Source organism: Vigna angularis, chromosome 3 (genome assembly GCF_016808095.1).
Source record: "Vigna angularis cultivar LongXiaoDou No.4 chromosome 3, ASM1680809v1, whole genome shotgun sequence".
Lineage (NCBI taxonomy): Eukaryota > Viridiplantae > Streptophyta > Magnoliopsida > Fabales > Fabaceae > Vigna > Vigna angularis.
In genome coordinates, this window is record NC_068972.1 from 40,134,700 (window position 1) to 40,153,487 (window position 18,788).

General features: G+C 34.6%; 2 protein-coding genes across 3 annotated transcripts; one reads left to right on the plus strand and one right to left on the minus strand.

Moving 5' to 3' along the window:
• Positions 1 to 217: 217 nt before the first annotated feature.
• LOC108325057 (calcium-dependent protein kinase 20) lies at positions 218 to 6,556 on the minus strand. Its single transcript, XM_017558049.2, has 7 exons — positions 5,342 to 6,556; positions 3,100 to 3,243; positions 2,870 to 3,022; positions 1,831 to 1,946; positions 1,430 to 1,597; positions 1,008 to 1,232; positions 218 to 936 (listed from the first exon to the last, which is right to left on the minus strand). Exons 1-7 carry the CDS (start codon positions 6,189 to 6,191, stop codon positions 865 to 867), a joined length of 1,728 nt encoding a protein of 575 aa, XP_017413538.1. The 5' UTR covers positions 6,192 to 6,556; the 3' UTR covers positions 218 to 864.
• Positions 6,557 to 14,334: 7,778 nt separating this feature from the next.
• On the plus strand, positions 14,335 to 17,242 carry LOC108324141 (APO protein 3, mitochondrial). Of its 2 annotated transcripts, none has more exons than XM_052874445.1 (4): positions 14,335 to 15,075; positions 15,483 to 15,879; positions 16,171 to 16,612; positions 16,705 to 17,242. In XM_052874445.1, the coding sequence occupies exons 2-4, from the start codon at positions 15,874 to 15,876 to the stop codon at positions 17,112 to 17,114; spliced, it is 858 nt and encodes a 285-aa protein (XP_052730405.1). In that variant the 5' UTR covers positions 14,335 to 15,075; positions 15,483 to 15,873; the 3' UTR covers positions 17,115 to 17,242. The 2 variants fall into 2 exon arrangements, with proteins under 2 accessions (XP_052730405.1, XP_052730404.1); XM_052874444.1 differs by having other exon boundaries at positions 16,182 to 16,612.
• The last annotated feature ends 1,546 nt before the right edge of the window (positions 17,243 to 18,788 follow it).

Below are 18,788 nucleotides of genomic sequence, written 5' to 3' on the forward strand. Positions count from 1 at the left end.
TGTATTTCCTTTTGCTCGATGTTGTGATGTTGAAATATTGAATCTATATTGAATCTATTGTGGAGGGAAACCTGCTTCAGCCAAGTGAGTTAATTGGATGATCCAGCACACTAAGGACATAAAAGTTAAAGTTAAAAGCTAAACCAAATGAAAGAAAGGAAAGGGTGGTGTACAGCTTTTGTTGTGCTCCAAATTCATCTCTTGATTCTCATCAAACTCATCCACTTGTATCATTGGGCAAAAATAGGAAGTTACAGAAGAACAAAAATTTACTGATTGTGTATACACTTAAAGTGAAGCATCCTTAAACCAAAGGTACAGATAAGTTGGCTCTCTATACACGAATGCAAACAGGGTACATGAGTTGATACAACATGGTTTGAGAGTGACTGAAAGATGGCATGGCTTTAAAGACTCAAGAGCTTCACAGCTGGAAGAACATTCATATCTCTCGTAAATGCATGCCCTTCAACATTGCTTTCGGAAATTTGTCACCAATTTGATGTAGAGTGCGAACCGGCATTCTAACATCATTAGATCACATGCTGAAAAATCGTTCTACCATCCATTTACCCCCACAAAAGGGTTACAGATTCAACGGGAAAAACTGTGATCTGTTGCTTTAGGTTATATATTCAGCAAAAAAATGATTTGTAAATACATAAACACTGCTTATCATGCCATTCAAGCTTCCTCTCCTTGAAGCTCAAACATTTTTTCTAAGTGCATGCATGTACTTACATAACCTGGCGTCTGCAAGAGATTATGCTAGCTGTGAGAGTGAGATTGTTTATCAAGTTCTCATGTTGCAAGATCAATAGATCACAAAATGCTTGAAGGGGTCCATAGTTTTACTCATGATGTCTAAAATCCCTTTTTGCCAAATCCAGTGTCTTGCATCATGGCAACAAACTCACTGTAATCAATGCGTCCATCCTGAAAACAGTGCAGAATACAAGTCAAATAAAGAAAACAAAAAACTAAACCACTGGAATGCAATATATTACATTATCCTGGTCAATTTCACGTATTATCTCATCCAGGTGATAATCCTGCAAGCCAAACTGTTCGCAGGCTTGTTGGAGCTCATCCGGTGTAATGTATCCACTCCCATCCTTGTCAAAGTATGTGAATGCTGCATATAGATGATCTTCCTTCTGGATCTTGTTTAGGTGTACCATAGCTGCTATGAATTCACCGTAGTCTATGGTACCACTGTTATCAACGTCTGCCTGCATTATATAAATAAGAAAGAAAAAAGATTGATTTGATGAATTACTTAATTAAATCAATCATTGAATCGAGCGCATTAGTTCATGAATAGTCCAATTGTATTCAAACGAATCAAACTACAACCAGTCACAGGTCCTTTAGTACACGAAACAGTAGCACATTGAGCGGCCAATTTGGATTGCAGGCAAGCACTTACCGCTTGCATTAACCAAGCAATTTCAGAATCCTTAAGAACAGAACCCACTCTCTCCAAACCATTTTTCAGTTCCTCAAGAGTGATCTGTCCGCTATTATCTGTGTCTATCATCCTGAACATTTCTTTCAGTCCTGCAATTTCTTCCTCCGACAAACTTTCAGCAATTACCTGACAAGGGATAATACAGCAAGTCAAACAACTGCTTGAATGGAGCAATTATCTACAACTGGCAAAATGTTCAATATTATCGACATTATTCAAATGCCCGAGGCTTAATCAGCTAGACTATTATTAGCAATATATATAGTGAATGATAACGTTATATGGAAAATTAATAAAATAAGCTAGTTCTCGAGCACCTGCAATGTATTTCTATTCTCAAATAAATAGTGGATACTCACTCGAATGGCTATTTTTTTGAGCTTATTCATTGCAGAGAACTGCTTCAAACGACTCAAGACAGCAGAGTCAAGTGGCTTATCAGGAGCAACGCCTCCGACTTGCACCCATGGATGGCCTGCATATCATCAACCTTAGCTTGTGTATTTGTATATTTAAAAATGAAAATGACTATGCTTCAATTTTGAAACAGAATAAATTACGATTCGTATTGAAAATAATCAGATGAATGATTATTGTGTCCAGAAATTGAATTGAATAAATAGATCACGATGCTTCATTTTGTGTCACTTCAAGAAACCATTATCAGTGCCTCAGCATAAAATTATACGTCTTGAAAACTTTTTCCTTTGCTAATATACTTGATATAGTGGTTATTTCCATAAATTTTTCACAACACAAAGTTTGAAAGTTATATTGTTTACTCGTATTTATTTTATTATAATAATATTGTCAAGCAGTTTTAATATAATTTTTGAGAGAAGAAAATGTAGTGATTCAATCATAAATATCTTTAATATATTTCTAATTTCAAAATTATATTTATGCAGTACAGAGTTTCCATGTATTAGTGTGAGAAATAAAACAGAGGTATTCCAACAGAAAGCACCATATGTGAAGTAGGGTACTATTTCATCTGAAAAATCAAAATCAGAAAATCTCCACTGACAAGGCAAATTTCAAAATTTTGGTTTAATTTCTGAATATTGTGGTAATGTCTATTCGGTAGGAGCAATTTGAAATTCATGTCCCCAATACTTCTCATTCCGAAAAGGGAGGGGAGGGAAAAGCGGACAGGTCAAGCTTTTTTGTTTTATTATAGGAAAGGAGACAGTTTATCATCATAATAGCTGTTAGTTTATAGTAAGTAGTTCTTGATCATATAGTCTGTCTACATGAATGAAAATTGTTAAAAAAGAAAATCCTAAGAACTAGACAATCTATAAAATTATTTGAAATTGATCTCTAAGAACAAAAGGGTGAGAAAACTTTTCCAAAATAAATCAAGCCCAGTAGCATCAACGAGACATGCATACTCACAAAGAACTTCATGTGCTGTCAGCCGCTTTTTAGGGTCCCTTACAAGCATCCTTCGAACAAGATCCTTTGCGCTTTCAGATATGCTTGGCCAGGGTTCAGAAACAAAGTCAAGCTCTCCTTTCAAAACTTGCTCAAATATTCCCTGTTCCGTTTCTGATCCATATACCAAACATATCAGGCATTTATGAGCAAGTATAGCATGATAAAATTAAACGGTATAGCATTCTCACCATCCCAAAATGGGGGAACTCCACTGAGTAAAATATAGATGATCACCCCAGCACTCCAAACATCACATTCTGGACCATAGTTCTTCCGCAAAACTTCAGGGGCCACATAGTACGGGCTCCCAACCACATCAGTGAATGTTTCACCTGAAGTTATGAACATTTTCTTAATCTGAATTTGGAAAGGCCAAATCCCAAATAAAAGGCGGAAGAAAAAGAGAGGCATAGTTAAACGAAATGGAGTCCCTCCTTGTAAGTTAAGAGAACACATCTTTGATGAGGTAGCACTATAACAGGATGTCCTACATGCATGAGATGACTTAAACATCTAAAATGCACCCGCCATACAAACCCCTGCAGTACACTCGCACACTAATTCAGTATTTAGCTAACATGGTCAGCAAATCATCCACCATCTTTCTCCACTAAAGAATTCTATAAATGTAGACGCTATTACCCAACGTGCACAACTGTTAAACATATTCTTTCGTTTTTGCTTGTATAACTCATTTTTATTGCTGCTCGCATGTATGATTCTTTAACTTCTTAGTAAACAACCTGTTGAGTTGATTTTGCAAAATACACATCTATGCATTAGCAGATCAGTCTTCCCTCTGTATATCTAAACTAGCAAATTTCAAATTGGCTTTCCTCCTCGAGTCTCAATCAGTCTAAGGGAAGACAAACAGATTCTCTTCCCTTTAATTAACATAAAGTAGCCATAGTAATGTCCTGACATAAGCTAAAGAAAATTACTAATAGACTTAGCAGTAGTTCAGAAGAATAATTACTATTAATTTTGGAAATAAAAGTCAATGTAACTACGAATAAAGTGTAGAAAAAACGTGAGAGTCAAAACATCAAAAGGCTTGAATTGGCAGTGTTAAAGTATCAAGAGGAAAATGTTCATGAAAACAAATGCCCACACGGAAGAGGAGAGAAAAAAGAACCATGTCTTTACTCTATATTCGTAGTAGACAAGAAAGAGGAGAAAGCAAACGTGTTCGAAATTCCAAATTAACATAATTACCTGTGCAAAAAGAAAATAATCGATTTCCAGATTCAATAGCAGACAGAACCGGAAACCACATACCATCCTAAACAAAAACAATGCACAAAAGTAACTGATAAATTTGCTCATTTATGACACTAGAAACATGTATCTCACTCCAATCACATGGATAATTCTCTTAGATCAAAGCCGTTTGTTTTCTATCGTTTCAAATTCCTTTATTCGGGTAGCACAGTACATATTTGAGCAAGTACAATTAATAGATCGCTAGATGTCTCTCCCAGCACTTCATGATCATAATAAACTTCAATACTATTAAGATGGCGTTGCTAATAGCTTCTACAGAGCTTATTTAAACTTATGACATAGTAAAAAGTTTTTCTTACTTAACTAAGCTTGTGAATAAGGTCAGCTTAAATGAATTTCTCAATAAATAAGTATTTACAGAAGAAAAAAAAATAAAAAGATAAATAAATCAAGATTTCTTCATAAATTAAAATGAACTTGCATACCGACTATTGTTGGTATAAGTGATAATGGATTCGACCTCCTATTAAGGTTTCGAGTCTTAATATTTTGATAGAATAAACATAGTTGAGCAGGTAGACTCTCCTAAAGATGGTGAGTCGAGTTCTCCCTTAGAGATTACTCATTTTCAAAACCAGTTGATACTGCATATCATTAACATAACTACCCAGAAAAATTAACTTACATACTTTCAACTTTTTTAAATGCTTTAGGATTATTGTACTTCTCTTCAAAGCCGAATTTCATAAGTTGATCTTAGCTCATACCAAAAGTTTAATATATTTTACTTATTTTTTTTAATAACTAGTTATTGAGGAATTTATCCAAACTAAACTGAAGCTATTACATAATAAGTTGTTACGGAATTTAGTCAACTATTTACATTTAAGGACAAAACTTAGATATTTTTAGTATTAATCTCTGATAAAGTTTGGAGTTTCAATAACCTTTGTAAATCATCATGATCTGATGCGAATAATCCACTAGATATATCTGTTACTAATATCTACTAGAAAATTTGACTGAGCATGTAAAAGAGGGTCTAACAAATCATAATTATTTTCATCTATGTAACATTTAAGTTAGACCTTCATTATACCAACATGAAACTAACTTTAATAAAACAAAAATACTTCCTAGATGTAAATTTTGTCTCTAAAACTTTGATTCTTAACACCAAGGATCCACTTAGAAAAGGGGGAATACCTGGTCTAAAGAACACGGAGAGTCCAAAATCAATGGTCTTAAGGGGAGACTCTTCCTGCTGATTCATGAACAAAAAATTCTCGGGCTTCAAATCCCTGTGCATGACCCCAAGAGAGTGACAAGCCTCCACCACACTAACAATCAACCTAGCAAGTTCTGCGGCCTTCTTCTCGGTGTAATGCCCCCTCTGTATGATCCTGTCAAAGAGCTCTCCTCCAGCGCAGAGCTCCATCACGAGGTGCACCGCAACGGCGTCCTCGTATGCCCCAACGATCTGAACCACGTTGGGGTGCCCCGCCAAGTGGTGCATGATCTGAATCTCCCTCCTCACATCCTCCACATCCTCTTGCGTCGTCAACTTCCGCTTCGCGATGGACTTGCACGCGAAGTCCTTGTTCGTCCCCTTTTGCACGCACAGAAACGTCGTCCCGAATTGCCCCTGCCCCAGCTTCCTCCCCAAGCTGAAGAACTCCTTCATGTTCTCTGTTTTTCGACCCAGCACGGACTCGACTTGTAATCCCATACTGGACACCCGTTTCACGTGCGTGGGTTTCTTAGCCTTGTCGCCGGGAGTCGACTCGGTGTGGCTCGACGCCGGCTTCTCGTGGTCCAGCGGCTGGGGCATTTTGACCGGCTCGGGCGGCGTGTTCTGCACTCGGTTCGGAGGATCCGCTGGTTTTGAAGGGGCGGGTTCCGAGGCTTTCTGGGCGTCCGGTACCGGAGTCGAGGTTTTGGTCTCGGCGGAAGGAGGCGGAAGGCGGGACTCCGGCGGGCGCGTCTTCCACACCGCCGCCGAAACGGACTGGAGGAAGCCGTTACCGACGTTCGGTCCCACGCAGTTGTTGCCCATCGGAGTAGAGAGTTCTTTCACCAACGCGCGAGTTTCCACTCTGGCCCCGACGACGCCATCACCGATGTTGTAATCGCGAGGGAAAACATAGCGTTACTTATTCAAACTCCGAGATCTATCTCCTAGCGAATGCGAAATCCTAATTTCTGCTCTATTCGAACTCCAAGATCTATCTCCGACGGAAAACGATCCTCGAGTTTGAAGATTTTACAATTTCGGATTTACACATTCGAGATTGGCGTTGGTGCGTGGATCAAATATCTCAAATGCAAATGGTGAGGTTAATTTGATGAATCGGAATTCAGAATGGCGAGAATGGTGTTTGTTTGGGAGAAATTGGTGATGGAGATGGAGAACTGAGTGATGAGTCGAAGATGAAAATGGCGTGAGATTGGAATTCAGAAAAAGGAGAATTCAAATCAGAACGTGGCCATCACGTACCTTGGTGAGAATGAAGAGAAAATCCAGATCGCATGCATGCATGTAATAATGAACAATGCATGCTTGCTTTTGAGTTTTTCCTTTTCTTTCTTTTGTTTCAAGTGTAAAATAATCATTTTAATAGTGCAAGCCAATTTTTTTCTCTTAATAATAAAATAATTTATTCTAGGTGTACATAGAATATATATGTTTAATATTAATAAATCAGCACCTCAATTAATCCTTCTTATTAAGTAAAATTTTTATATTTTTTGGATAAATATTTTTTAAATTGTATTAATTTTTTAAAGAGAATTTAGAATATTATACCATAAAATATATAATTTGAATAGGTAATTTAGGAATTGAAGTTCAATAAATTTACGGATTATTTTGACCACTTAAATTAAATATATCTAAATTTTGTCAAAAAAAAATTGAAATGTCCATAATTTTTCTTTTTTTTCTATATTTATTTTTGTTGTTCAAAGATTCTTTTCTTAGACTCAATTTATGATAATTAGTATTTTTTCATTGATATTGATAGAAGTCTTTTCTAAGTTAAAATCAATCGTGTTTATTTTTAATTGTTATTGTCCATTAACAATGTTATCTCTGGATTGTATTTAGTTAACACTTACGAGTATTTTGTAATGATTTTTTTTTAATAATAAAATAGTTTATTGTGGATAGTATTTAAGCGTAAAATAAAGTACAACAAAATATACTTTTAATATATTAAATGCGAACATATATAATAGTTCGTGAATGAATCCTTTTCATGAAAGTAAAACTTTTAAATATTTCCATGAAGAATTTTTAGATAGTATTTATTTGAGAGATTCTGAAATATTCTATAAACTCGTTTTAAAATCGTCTTGCAAATTCTCTAAAAGTATAAAGAATACATAGTTGACTTGCTAAAAATATAAATTAGTATATGAATAGGCTGATGTAATGTGAATTATAAAATTTGTTTAATTAATGTGACAAAATCGTTTAATATGTATTGTTAGATTCGTTTAATTAGTATATGGATAATTTTTCTAATGTGTATTATTAGACTCATCTAATTAGTATATAACAAACTTCTGTAATGTATATTGTAAGACTCTTGTGAGAGTCGAGAGATTTAAAGAAAATTGGAGTAGGACAAGTGTATGCATTGGATTGGACCGTTCGGTTTTCAGAATAGTATATAAATGAAAGTTTCAAATTTCGTTCCATTATCTGCATACACTCTCTCTCCAAAATTCTGATCTCCTCTTTTCTCCTCCTTCTCTCTACAAATTCTCATCAGTTTATCATCTGTTTTTCGTTTAGGAGGAGTTTGAGTGATCCTGGAGCTGAAGGCTTTCTTGTCAACCAATTAGTTCAATGATTTGAGTCAATAAGTTTCATCTTCTCTACTTAGTGTTTCGGTTTTCTGGTGCATGCAAGGGAAATTTCGTTGCATGTGTTCATCAGCTTCTTCTTCTCATTTCTGATCATGTTCTCGGTCTTTTGGTTGATCTTTTCTTTTCAATCGGTGATCTTTAGGTGTTCTTAGATTTTCTTGAAGTTCAAACAATTTTCCTGAAGGTGTAAAAGTTTTATGTTCAGCCAAGAGGTAAGGGGAGTTAGTTAATTTAATTGTTTGGTTGATGATATAGAAAATGTTGTTGATGATTCTACATGTATGTAAAATTGAATGATTTGATGTTCGGTGATGTTTGTGTGGATTGTTAGATGTTGTATTCACGATGATTGGGTTTCTGCAGAATTTTGGTTCAGTGGTCGAGTGAATTGTGAGGAAGTGTGATGGTGAAATTGGGGAAATCGTGTTCGATGTAAGTTTGGTTTGTATAGAGAATTTGGGCAAGTTGTTTAGGACTTGTTGGGACCCTTAAGTCACTCAAAACTGTACTAAAAATGAGAAATTTGGTTTTCGGTCCTTAAGTTCATAATTATGCAAAATTGAATCTCAAATCTGAGATGAAACTCTCTTAGCGATGTTAGAAAGATTTAGAAATATATTAGTTAAGTGTAAAAGATGTGTTTGATATATGTTTGAAGAATTAGAAGTTGATAAGAATGCAGAAAAATGGTAAAAATGATGTTGGCCATAATTCTGCAGTTAGTCTGTAGAATTATGCAGTTCGCTGAATGTCACTTGTTGATCGTTCGGTCTTCATCTTGTGTTCGGTCTTAACTGACTTCTGCTTCCGTGGAACTTTTCAGTTAATAACCGATCAGTCTTGTATTAGTATTCGATTGAATATAACGTTCGGTCTTACTAGCGTTCGATCTCGTACATTAATATTTAGTTTAGTTATAGAGTTAGATCTTGTACTGGTGTTAGGTCTTAACTGCATTCGCTCGATCATGCGCTGATTTACTACTCGACCATGTTCAGGTACTTGGTCATTTACTGGGTTCGGTCTCTTTAGTCTTACTCGTTCATGACCGTTCAGTCTTAGGTGGGTAGTCGATCTCTTAGTAATGCTCGGTCTTGTAATAGGGTTCGGTCTAACCTTAGTCCTCGGTCTTACATTAGTTTTCGGTCTAAGTTATAAGTGTTCGGTTTAGCTATGGTGTTTCGGTTATTCTAGGGTTCGAGATAGTCTAAACATTCGGTAGTGTTCTAGCGTTCGGTCCTTAACTGAGTTCGGCCTACGCTTAGGCCTGACTGGTCATTGACCATTCGGTCGTACTCAGGGGTGTGTTGTTGCCCGATCGGTCTACTATTGTGAAATGTTATTCGGTCTTTAAATATTGATTTCACTGTTTGGCTCTGATTTCTTATTATAGTTGCATTGATTTATTGTATAAATATTCAAATAAGGTATGATGTTCCAACTGATATGAAAGAGAATTCCAAGGAGGAATGTCTCAGTGATTGGTTATCAAGGTGGTAGTAAAGTATGAATATGGACAACGAAATCCACGACGTTCATCTTGAAATTCTAATGATTACCAGTTCTCAAGTAGAGATGGGTAAGTCATGTGGTGAGAATAACAGGAGGTCCTAGCCTATAGGGTATCATAGGCGAGTTATAACGGACTAACCCCGGGTGGCAGTTGAGGGTATCCAGTTACTACATCACCCGGGTGTAAAAACGACCTCAAGCTACATATTCATACAATCCGGATGGTCAAGTCAAGTAGTTGGTCTTTGCCTGAATTAATGTGTTCGGTTCTTGCCTGTTTGAGTGGTCGGCCATTGCATGATTGTAAGTGGTTGGTTGTTACATGCTTATGTATTTGTTTTATTTGTATGATTAGTATGCTTAATTAAATTACTCTAGCTTACCCTTCTCTTCTATCTTGTTTATGTTGTCGTTCGGTATTTCTCCCTTGCAATGATCACGTTGTGGGTGTGAGCAGAAGGAAACGAGTGTTCGCTGAAGCAAGCGCTGGATGGCGAGGACCCAACTGTTTAGACTAGGACCGTTCCATCATATGTGTATCTAGTTTTGTATGAACCGTTCGGTTATGTATATAATTTTGTAGAAGGGTTGAACTTTGTAAAGTTTTAATCTTACGGTTATTTTGGGATAATTGTACTATTAATACTTTATTATTAAGTGAATGACTATCCTATCATATCATTTCATCTGATGATTCTAATATGTAGTTTATACTATGTTTTGGGATGTTACAACTCTCCTAATTATATAATAGATGTAATAATGTGAAGAATATTCAACAATAAATCTATATAATAATTTAATATAATAATGATAAATAATAATGTAAATAATTTTTATTATTAACAATTCTATATTATTTTTAAATAATATTATTTTAAGACATAAAAATAAAATATGTTTTTTTTTCTAAATTTAATTTTAATATATGAGAAAATAATTAAAAATCATAAAATGATAAAATTAAAACTTAAAACATAGTATGAAAAAATAAATAATATTTTAAATATAAGTTAATCACTAAATATTTATTAAATGATTAAGTGATTAGAAATTACGAAAGAGTAAAATTAAAAATGAAAAAAATAACATAGAAAAAATAATTAATATTTGAAATATAAGGTATTATTTGTGACATCCCTAAAATATACGTCATGCATATATAATAAATACGTTATTGGATTATAATAATAGAAAGCAGTTGGATACATAAGACAGAGTATAAGGAGTTACAGTCATCCTTAATAAGCTGGGAATTCAAACATGAGGTACTAAAGTCTTCCAAAATGACATAGGTTCAACAGATACAGTTTCAAAACTCATAATTCAAAGTACAAATTTCCTAAAGATACTAGGATTTAGCATTCTCTTCCTCCAAGGCTTGCTCCAAGAGTTCATCTTCGGCATCTGCTCCCATCCAAGTGGATGATCATCGTAAGAAGAAACATACGCAAACAACACAAACATGTAAGGGTGAGCTAATTATATAAAAAGCATACAATAAGACAAGATGTGCATGCAAGAATTAAATTGAATTAAGCAAGGTAAACACACATCCTAACATGTTACATTCTAGACTTGACTCGTCCGGACTTTACAATGATAGTCGAGCTATGGTGGGTCTTGCACTCATGGTGGCTTATGAAACTTGGGCTCCCCCGCCCTACCACACTCACAAGGTTAGCCTGTTCTGGGCCTTGAGGCATACTGGAAGCCTCCAAGACTAAGACCTCCTGCTACTCCTCACCACATGGTTCAGTCCTCTCTACATGAGAAGAGGCCATTGGAGTTTCAGGATGACCCCCAAGACTGAGCTCCTACTTTCATCCTAAACACTAAGAATCTCACCAAGAGATCCTGCACCGATGGAACTTGGATTACAACTTTGATCATCTTACCACCACTTATAACCATACATTTTTGATACCAACCATATACTTGTTTGAACATCACATTACAGTACTATCGATGCAAGGAGACACTTCACCAATCAACCACAGAACACATCAGAAGTTTCAATTAAAGAACTAAACTCAACACTTGTCGCACATCGCACCACTCTCGCATGGCGAGACTGACACAATTCGCATAGCGCACCCACCCAGGTCGCCTTGCGAATTAAGTCTGAATAAGCATCAGACTTTGGGTCTCTCGCATAGCGCACCCATGTCGCTATGCGAGAGTCCAGACAGAGACCAACCCTCCCTACACTCTTGCTATGCGCCCCACTCGCCCTTCAAATTAAATGGGCAGTGGTCCCAGACCACTACCAGTCGCATAGCGACAGGACTCGCTAGGCGAGTCCACAAACAGAGAGTAACACCCTCTGGTAATTCGCATAGCGCACCAGCTCGCACAGTGAATTACCCAGAAAGTGAGCACCCTCTACAAGGTCTCGCTATGCGAGACAGCTCGCATAGTCATCTGCAGAACGCGAATTCTGCAGAATCACACACTCACACCAGCCATTACCATTTCTAGACCTCTTGGCCAACTTCTAAGGCCTCCAATTCATATTATATACTTAGTTAGACTTGCCTAGATGATTAAACACATTGCTACTACCCTTTTAAAGTGACTTAGACTCAATTTCAACTCTAGAACACCAAATTCAATAACTTAAGCACCCAAATCAAATTATAACCTTTGCAACTCGTTTTAGTCTAGTTTTATAACCCTAACAAGTCACAATTGACTTGTCTAAGATGCCCCAACAGCCCCATCGTGCTCAGAACCCCCACTTCTCAAAATCACTACCTCACTTCCTCTCAAGTGACCTAAACCACTACCAATTCATTATGCTTTCTTTCAAAACAAGGTGGTGACTTACTTTACACCCCGGACCACTCCCAACCTGATCAATTACAGTAAGTGAAACCCATCCACTCAGTTCACAGCATCATAACACAATTCATAGTCCTCACATATCAATGCAGATAATAGAGCATACTCAAGACAAAACACACAACTACAAACAGCATACCAGTTCAACATTCACATGCATACATATTTACCAAAACAGATTTAAACAAACAATTAGCTCCCCTTACTTGGAAGTCAAACAATATATTCAACTAGAGTGCCCTAACCGTGCCCCTCACAGTGAGAATCCAACAGTGCCCTACAACCACCTAAATGGTGATGAAAACAACTCTTAGAGCTAGAACAGGCAAGAAATCGAAAGGAAATACTATCCAGTTGCATGCAACCAGTAAAGTTGCATGCCCTAGGTTCAAGAGAATGGAGAAACCGACTTACCCGTCCAAATGGAAATCTAATCGGATAGAAGGGAAGCTCTCAACTCCGTGAGCGAAAGAACACCACCTAGTTGAAAATGTAATGGTTCGAATGTGAGTAACAGTAGAGAGAAGGCAGAGAAGGAAGAAGAAAGCTGAGTTTAGAGAGAGAAAGAGAAACTGGATGATGAGCTCAGAGTTGGAAAAGATGAGACCCTCTCTAAGGTCATGGTGCCCTTAGCCCTTTGGGCCTGGCTGCCTCAGAAAATAAGGTTCAATAGCCCTTATAGTTTCCAGACATTATTTAATAATAAGTATATTAAAATAGATTAGATAAAAACTTTTAATTATAACTAAAATGTATCTAAGGACATATAGATTAAAAAAAGTATTTATTTACTTATTTTAAAAGTTAATTAATTTTTAAAATGTTTATCATGGTTTAAGTTGATTAAAAAGAAAAATTATATGGAAGATAATTTTTATATGACAGTATAAACAGTTTGTATGGTTAATAAATATATATTATTTTTTAAATAATAATATTTTAATAAGTAAAAATAAAATATATTTCTCTAAATTTAACTTTATTAAATGACCAATCAAATAATTAGAAATTATTAAGGAACAAAATTAAAAATAATTAATATTTTAATATAAGTTATTATTTAATAATTTATTAAATGACTAAGTAATTAGAAATTGTAAGGTAATAAAACTAAAAATAAAAAATATAGAACATATGAGTTAATGTTTTTAATACAAATTATTCTTTAATAATAAATATATTAAAATATATTAGAAATTTTTTAAGATGATTAAAATGTGTTTAAGGGCACACATTAAAATAAGTAATTATCTATTTATTTTTAAAATTAAAAAATTTTTAAAATAACTTTTAGGAATATATATCATAATTAAATCAATTAATAATATAATTCAAATTTTATACATAATTGACATTTTGGATATTGATATGAAAATTTTAAAATTGAGAAAATAATTAAAAACTAAAATAATAATTTATTAGATATTATATTATAAAGTTGAAATATATTGTTATTTTTATGGTAAATTAGTTTAAAAACCAATTAAATTGATAAAATAGTAAAATAACGGGGACAATTTTTTACATGGTAGTATAAACATTTTGTGTGTGCACATCATTCGTGTTTTTTTATAATTTTTGTATTTGATGTAATTCAAATTTGTATAAAAATTAAAATTTAATAAATTTAAATTATTTTATATAACTAATGTATTTCTAAAATTAAATAATTTAAAATAAAAATAACTTAAATTCAATATATTTGAATTTATTAAAAATTCTGAATTTACCATTCAAATATATGTTGATCGGGAGAGGGGATGTTCTGAGAGCTAGGTTAGTTAACAAGTGAAGATTTATATAAAAGTTTATGTTGTATTCAAAAATAAAGATGATTATTATTTTTGTTTGTCTTTTGTTCATTAATGTATCTTCTTTTATTATTTTTTTTTTCAAAAATACCATTCTCAATATGTGAATTTTGAACTTACAGTAAAAAATACTATTATCTGATCAATTTCAAATGTGAAAGGTTCTTTTAAATCAGGAAATATTAAAACAGATATTGTAGTCAAAGCATGCTTTAACTATACAACAGAATAAAATACAAAAGGGACGTGGAGTTAACAATTATGGATGTGCTTGAAGTAAAATAAAAATAGAGGTGGTGCAAGAAGACACATAAATGGGTTGGGCTTGCCCAAACCCTAACTTCATCTTTTCAACGTGTCTCCTCCTTCGCCTGCACAGGTCCAAGGACACAACATCCACTCACGGCTGCACCTCCCTAACCAGCCAAGTTCTCCGGCGACGCCGGAGCCATCACAGCCCTCGAAACTCGAGCCACCGCCGTAGCTTTCAGCGGCTCCATCTTCTCCTTCACCCTTCCTATTCTGAAACTCAAATTGGGAATGAACATACCCCTTCCCCGAGAACACCACCGTGCAACCTGGAGGTCGCCGCCGCGATAGCGACGAGTCCATCGTCGGTCTTCCGCCACAGTCAAGAATCCAGTCGTACGTCAACAGTACTGATCCCACTTCTCAAGCTCGCTGGTGGCGCGATGCTCACCATTCGCGACAGACATCGCTCCTTCCACCGCGTTGCCTTCCATAGCCACTCACGCTTTCTCCTTTCTTTTCCTCCCACCATTTGTACTTTGATTGGGCTCACAAGGCATCAATGTCCGTGAAATTGGAGAACGCAACATCAACACCAAAACGACAGAGACTTGCAAGAGTGAACTGGTGAACCACGCAATTGTTACCTAGGTGCGTTTCTGCATAAATCGTGACCTAGAAATAAGAGAATGTTGGTTGCCCCAAAAGCTGCATGATTAAATGGTTTCGATCCAAGCATGTGAATAATAATTGCTTGTTGATTGAGTTTACAATTTTCATAATCTAAGTAGGTTATGTGTATGAAGTTAACTGCTGAAGCTCATATTTGTGTGGGTGTTTTTTCCTAGCTGTAGTCATGATTCTGTTACATGTGTAACTTCGGCCGTAAAGTTTGGATTTAACAACCTTCTGTTTTGTTGGAAAGCCAACATGAAGACATTAAATCATAATGCATGTTTTTTCAACGAATTGGATTTTACTTATAAAAACATAAAATAAATAATTGTCACAAATTTTTAGTTTGCTTAAAGTATATATAAATTTGTCCATGTATGTAGGTATCCTCTTGTAATGAGCAGTGATGCTGCCAAGACATGTTCAAACTCTTAGTGATCTCCTTGAGAGAGTTAAACTTGTTCAATTTTCAAAACTCAGAGGTATACATGGACATTTTTGTCTTTGGTACTCCACTCTGTCGACTTGCAATGAGATGCCAAAAAAGCTCAACAAGTTTGAGTGGAAACCGCTAGTGACAAGTTTTAACGAGCTTAAGCGAGAAGCTAGACTAAAGAAAAAGGAGAGACAAAAGGTGCATGAGACTATATTACAACCTCCTGAAAATGGCATGCTGGTTAAGAATCTGATTCCTGTTGCTCATGAAGTTTTTGCTGCCAGATGTGAACTATTATCCTGTGTTTCAAGACTCGTCAACTATACTGCTATTTATGTATGCAGGTAGTGCTGTAACCCTAGTATTTTTCATTGTGGTTGTTTAAGCATTTAGCATTTTGCCTACAAAACTTCCATTCAAGTACGATCGAGTTCCAATCAGAAGTATTTTTCTTTTTCTGGTATTTTTGGAATTGACTTGTATTTTTAACTTGTCAACTATGTAATATTATACCATTTTTCAATGCATTCTGGGTTTTAGAAGAATTCATAATGTGAACAAGATTTATAACATGAATAATGTTAAAATGATTCATCACTTGGTTTAAATGTGCATTATTGTTGCTTTAATGTTAGATGCTTTGCAGCTTATGTGGAGAAGTTCATGTTGGTCATCCGCCACATAAAATTAAAACATGTGATGTTAGAGGAAGCCCATCAAGCAAAGAACATAGTTGGGTCAAAGGTGGTGTTGAACATGTTCTGCCACTTGTAGAATCATTTCATCTGTATGATAGAATAGGGAGGGCTGTTTCACATAATGAAATGCTTGAAGTCGACCGAATTCCAGCAATTGTGGAATTGTGTGTCCAGGCAGGTTTTGACATACCAGAGTACCCTACCAGGAGAAGGACCTTCCCTGTTTACTGTGTTGCTGGTAGGATTATAGATTTTGAGAAAAGATTTCCGAAAGAAATGTCTCTTGGGGCAGATATAGAAGCACATGGATTTTGGCATAAGAAAAAAAAGTTCAATAAAGACACAAATTCCATGGTGATGCATTCTGACGATATCCAAGGTTTTTGGAAACAAATACTTTTTTCTTTTCCCAGACATTACTAAGTTGTATCCTTTGTTAACTGTATTGACTATGTGCTTGCTTCTGTGCAGCTATTGCTGTTCTGGGCATGAAAGCCTGGGAAAAAATGTGCACAGGAGCTTCAAAACTTATGGAGAAGTATGATGTCCAAACTTGTGGATATTGTCCAGAGGTACAAGTGGGGCCCAAAGGTCATAGAGTTCGAAATTGTCAAGCTTTCAAACACCAGATGAGGGATGGACAACATGCATGGCAGAAGGCAACAATTAATGATCTGGCACCTCCAGTGTGTGTCTATCACATTCGAGATCAGCAAGGAAATAAACCTTTGGTAAATGAGTTGAAAAGGTACTACGGTATGCTGCCAGCAGTGGTTGAGCTATTTGCTCAGGCTGGAGCACCAGTTGGAAAGAATTATGCATCTATGATGAGGGAAGATGTTGCAATCCCTGAAATGGATGAGGAAAAGTGGGTTGTTTAAATCATTGGATTCAGTGACTTCTTCTGCATGGACACAATCGAACACTTCTTAATCATGTGTTACCACTCTTTTTGTAAAAATTTGTATCAAGACATATAATATAATATAATATCTCAAGCTAAACCAAATCAATCTTATATTTAGGGTCTAATTTGTATTAGTCTATAGGTTTTCATTTTTCTTTTTTCCCCCAAATATGCTACATTAAGTTAGCCTAACTATGTTACAACTCAAAATCAAAATACATAATGCATAGAAGCTTTGCAATTATCCATATAAACGCTATATGGATGGAAGTTGAATACAAGAAACACACAGCAGAACACAGACACAAAACATATCTTTTTTAGTACTTGTGTATATGTCACGTGTGTCAAAGGTTTATCTTTTTCTTCTCATTTTTAATTATTTTCTGATCAATAAAAAAAAATTCTGGATAATCAGATAAACATCACTGTCGCGATTAAGTGTGAAACTATCACGGTCTTTAAGAATTATGACCTTTTCATTTATATTGTGAAAAGATTGTAGTATTAAATACAAGTCCAACTGATAAAAAAATATTCCAACAAATTTCTACATGTTACCACATTTAGTCAAAGTCGTTGATTTTTTCCCTCTAATGTTGTTAGTATTGTTTCCAACTTTTGGAAATACTTTTCTCATGTTAAGACTTCTAGGCAAGTTTTGCAAAATTAATCTAAATGAAATGTTTCAATTTTAATTTGATTTAAACAATAGAGTATTCATATTCATAGTCTATACATATGATTAATTTTTTCAATAATTATTCTATAAAACATAACTCAAAATTATTTACATTGAAATTAACCATATACAACGATTCAATTTAGGTTAATTTTTTACCTAATATAATATTTTTGTTTTTTAACTAGAAGGCCATTTTTATATCTATAACGAAAACTAAGGTAGGCTAAAACCTAAAAAGAAAGTTATATTAATAAGAGGTAACACGTGGAAGCAAAAATGGAAAATTGTTGTGCCATGTGTCAGAGATTTTAAGGTGGTGGCTTCTGCATTATTCAATGACAACTTTAGTTGTCCACACATTTTCTTTAAACTTATAACATCTTTTTAAAACACTTATAACTTCATATTTTGGCCATTAATAATAATAATAATAATAATAATAATAATAATAAATAAAAATAATGATACCCAAATTCTTTTAGTAAAATATTTTATTCGGTTCACTAAAATATCACGACAGTAATCATTGGTCGAAATTATTAAAAAATTAATAAATACTTTTTCATTCATCAGAAACTCTAAACTCTTAAACAATATACTTAAATAACATAATAAATCGACAGTTATGAATATCATTGATTTTATTATGATAAATATTAATTGAAGTTTTCATATATTTACTACAGTAAGCCTTATTAGTTTTATGTCGTAGAATTTTGATTTCTCTATTTTATTCGGTCTGTACGATTTTAATTCTATTTTAAATAATAAAGACAATTAGTCACCTATTTCATATAATTCATAATTTTGGTCAAATCCAAATTTTTCCTACATTTATTTGAATAAATTTTAATGTAAAAACTTTTACTAGAGAAAAGTAAGAAAAATAAAACAAAATAATTTTTTGATAGACTAAAATTCATCTGTACTCAACTTAAAATAATTACTTTAAGACAAGTTAAA